This window comes from Phocoena sinus, chromosome 7 (genome assembly GCF_008692025.1).
Source record: "Phocoena sinus isolate mPhoSin1 chromosome 7, mPhoSin1.pri, whole genome shotgun sequence".
Lineage (NCBI taxonomy): Eukaryota > Metazoa > Chordata > Mammalia > Artiodactyla > Phocoenidae > Phocoena > Phocoena sinus.
The window spans coordinates 58,544,577-58,548,273 of record NC_045769.1 but is presented as its reverse complement, the minus strand read 5'-3'; the positions used below and the strand labels follow the sequence as shown (position 1 = coordinate 58,548,273).

At 43.6% G+C, this 3,697-nt stretch overlaps 1 protein-coding gene across 1 annotated transcript; it reads left to right on the top strand.

The window, feature by feature from the left end:
• Positions 1–2,506: 2,506 nt before the first annotated feature.
• LOC116756356 (ferritin light chain-like) lies at positions 2,507–2,827 on the top strand. Its single transcript, XM_032636625.1, has one exon. It carries the CDS (start codon positions 2,507–2,509, stop codon positions 2,825–2,827), a length of 321 nt encoding a protein of 106 aa, XP_032492516.1.
• Positions 2,828–3,697: the final 870 nt, after the last annotated feature.

Here is a 3,697-nt window from a genome sequence, read left to right as displayed (position 1 = left end):
ATTTTAATACTGGCATAACTGCTAACCTAATATCAAGAAGTTTCTTTGTGTCAAGATATTTACAAGCATGGGTCTTTGCCTTCAAGGAGCTTATCTATTACGGTTGGAAATCCAATAGTGATTGAATCCCTTTTTCATGCTAAGGAATTTACATTAGCAAACACTTACTGAGTACCCATTATGAGCCAGGCATGGTACTGAGTGCAGAGGTACAAACGTGAATAAGACAGCAATCAAGAGGCCAACACTGCCGAACTAGTCAAGGACTACAAGGCAAGGTGGTACATACTGCAGTACAGTAATAAAGGCAACACACTGCTGGGCTTTGAAATTATTGAAGGCAGAGAACTTATCTAAATCTTTGTAACCCCAATACCAAGCACAGTGTTTTGCATATGGTTACCGTTCAACAAATATATATTGAATTCATTAATTAACAACATGTGAAGTGTTTTAGTAAAGCATCTTTTTGGTAAATAAGTTACTTTAATATTTCCTACTACTTCCTCTTCCCATCACTTCAGTCTTTCTTCCCCTCATTCTCACAACTTATGGGATAGCCATGCTTTCCTCTCATGTAGCACAGCAGTTGGGTCACATAATTGATGCTTGATTATTTGCTATTCCCCTGGCTTTTTTATTTGCTATCCTCTACCCTGTGATACCTTGGAATACGTGAGATGTATGTGATAATAATAACCCCTTTTCCCCCCAAAATCCCTACAACAATGACAGCAGTGATGGGCATTTGGCTAAGTACCACATATGCATTATCTCACTTGAGCCTTCAAATAACTCTCACTATTCCTATTTTTAGAAAAGATCTTATGCACAGAAAAATAATGTTCTTCAGGTCACAGGGCTGGTAACTGGTAGAGGTCAGATATGAATCTAGGACTCTGACAATAGCCTTCCTGCTCTGAATAACTGCACTATATTGTCTATTTAGATTGTCAGAGGCAATTTGAATCAGTAGTGGAAATACTTTCTTGGAAGACCTAGTATACTTCCTCTGAGAATACTACAAATAAATGGGTTTTAATGTATCAGATATAAGTTTTTAAAATTATATTGTGAATACAGTAAAATACTTAGGTTACAGAAGCATAAATGAATCAATAACTGATAATGTTTTCTCAGCAACATTTTTTTTTTTGGTTGCACTGTGCGGCTTGTAGGATCTTAGTTCCCCAACCAGGGACAGAACCCCTGCCCTCTGCAGTGAAAGCACCGAGTCCTAACCACTAGACCTCCAGAGAATTCCCAACAAGTTTCTTTTAAAACTGAAGAACTAGGGTTCGATTTCTGTAATAATCAAAACACCTTAAAATGTATCTTCACATGCTCACCAGACCCCAAAGGACTCCCCAGACCTGGACCACAGCACAGCCTGCTGTGGAATGCTCAGCAGCTTTGTTTTCCCAACTAGACTCATTAGCAGCGCCAGGTGGTAATAACTAGCCACTGATTCCTACTAGTAAAAAAATCTGCCTAAGGTCACCATGGACTCTTTCCCCCACTCTCTGCTTCATCTCTGGCCTGATACGCTTTTGGAAAATAATTATTCATGGCAGGAAGTTGTCATACAACAGAGAACGACTGTGTGTCCTGGGATTATAGAGGCCCTCAGATCAAATACTTTTTATTGTGAAAAGAATACATTGAAAAACATGGTTTTCACCGGCATAGAATAGTGAAATCCATTTATGTTTTTTTTCTTTCCTGTTTATTTCATCATTAAAGGCCCAATAAAGGAAAGTATTTACCACCTGGAGAGAATGTTAGCACTGATGTTTAGCATTCAGCCCAACCACGTAGATTCCATAAACAGAAATAGCTCCAGCGTCCAACTGGAATAACAGAGTAGATATTTTAAAACCATCTTTTTTCACACATTATAAATTGTTACTCATGAGGTAGAAATATTCAGTATGAAGTAGTATGTGAAAGCAGTAAGTACTTAGTTAACCATTCTCTAGGAGGATTTTTCAGTTACCTAAATTTTGTTCCTGCTTCATTTCTTTTAATTTAAAAAAGGAAGATAAGGGGAAATAAATCAGAAGATATATTTAAAGCAACTTTCTGCTACCTTCCAAAGATTTGGTCAGCCAAACTCCTAGACCTGCAAGCACTGTCCAACATAGTAGCCACTAGCCACATGAGGCTGTCAAGTATTTGAGATATGACTAGTTCAAATTGAGACTTGCTAAAGTTTGAAATACATACTAGATTTTTGGAAACTGAACATGGATGAAAAAGAGTATCTCAGTAATAATTTTTTATATTGATTAAAGTCTGGGGCAGTGAGCTTGGCAGTCTGCGGATCTGTCTCTTGCTTCAACAGTATTTGGACAGAACAGGCCCAGGGACGCCCTTTGCTCCAGCCTCCGACCAGGCTCCAACCTTTTTCCAGTCGCAGCCTTCAGAACCAACCACTGAGCTATCCTCGGCCGCTGGGACCAACCAACACCATTTTTTGAGCTTAGCGCCTTATTCCCAATCAACCATGAGCTCCCAGATTCGTCACAATTATTCCACCAAGGTGGAGGTCACCGTCCACGGCCCGGGCAACCTGCATCTGCAGGCCTTCAACACCTACCTCTCTCTGGGCTCCTATTTCCACCGAGACGACGTGGCTCTGGAAAGCGTGGGCCACTTTTTCCACGAATTGGCCGAGGAGAAGCGCGAGGGTGCCCAGCCCAGCCTTGAAAATACAAAGCCAGCGGGGGGGGGGGGCCCTTCCTGGACGTGCAGAAGCCACCCCAAGATGAGTGGGGTAAAACCCAGGACTCCGTGGAAGCTGCCCGCCAGACACCCGGCTCTGTGACTTCCCGGAGAGCCGCGACCTGGCTGAGCAGCTGAAATTCACAGAGAAGATGAGGACCACGTGACTCACCTCTGCAAGGTGGTTGGTCCCCAGGCTGGGCTGGGCGAGTTCTCTTCCGAACACTCACCCGCAGGCATGGCTAGGGCCTCCTGGAGCCCAGCTGTTACCAACCAGGGTTCTTGGACTCTTTAATCAATAGAAATTGATAAGAGGCCAGAGGGGGGATTTAGGCAAGGCTTTACTGGGACTCGTGCTGCAGCATGAGGGAGGAAAAGCAAGTAACAGGTGCCCTCGCTCGTTCCTGGGAATAGGGAGGGTGCGTTGCTCTGGTCCCTTAAATGGGGTGAGGGTAGGGGTAGATCGGTGGGTGGGCTGGAGGGGCGGCTTAGGTGGTCTGCCCATCCCTTTGGTGGTGCTGTGAGCAGGGATCATGCCTAGTATTCTGCTTTTGCTCCCCACACCTCTGAAGTGTCAGTTGGGTTTTGGCCTTTTTGTATCTCTTTGTTCATAATTTGCCCCAACTGTGCAAGCAGGCAGTTATTTTTAGTCCCTTATAGTTTCTTTGTATTCTGTTGCTGGAGGAGACATTTGTCCAGGTGCAAGCACTCCAGTAAAGGGTCCCAGGTCCCAGCCTGTCCCACAGCGGCCTCTGAGGAGTCCTCTGGTGTCAAGGCTTCTGCCTGAAGTTCGTCGCCGCTAGGCAGCTTTGTAAGCACCCTGGAGCCCTCTCCCAAGCCTTGGGCCAAATGGGAACAGTAAAGCTTTTTGCAGCCGAAAAAAAAAAGGTTGAAAATATTTTAGATATAAGTTCAATAAAATTGTATTATTAAAATGAATTTCACCTGTTTCTTGTTACTTTTTAAAAATGTG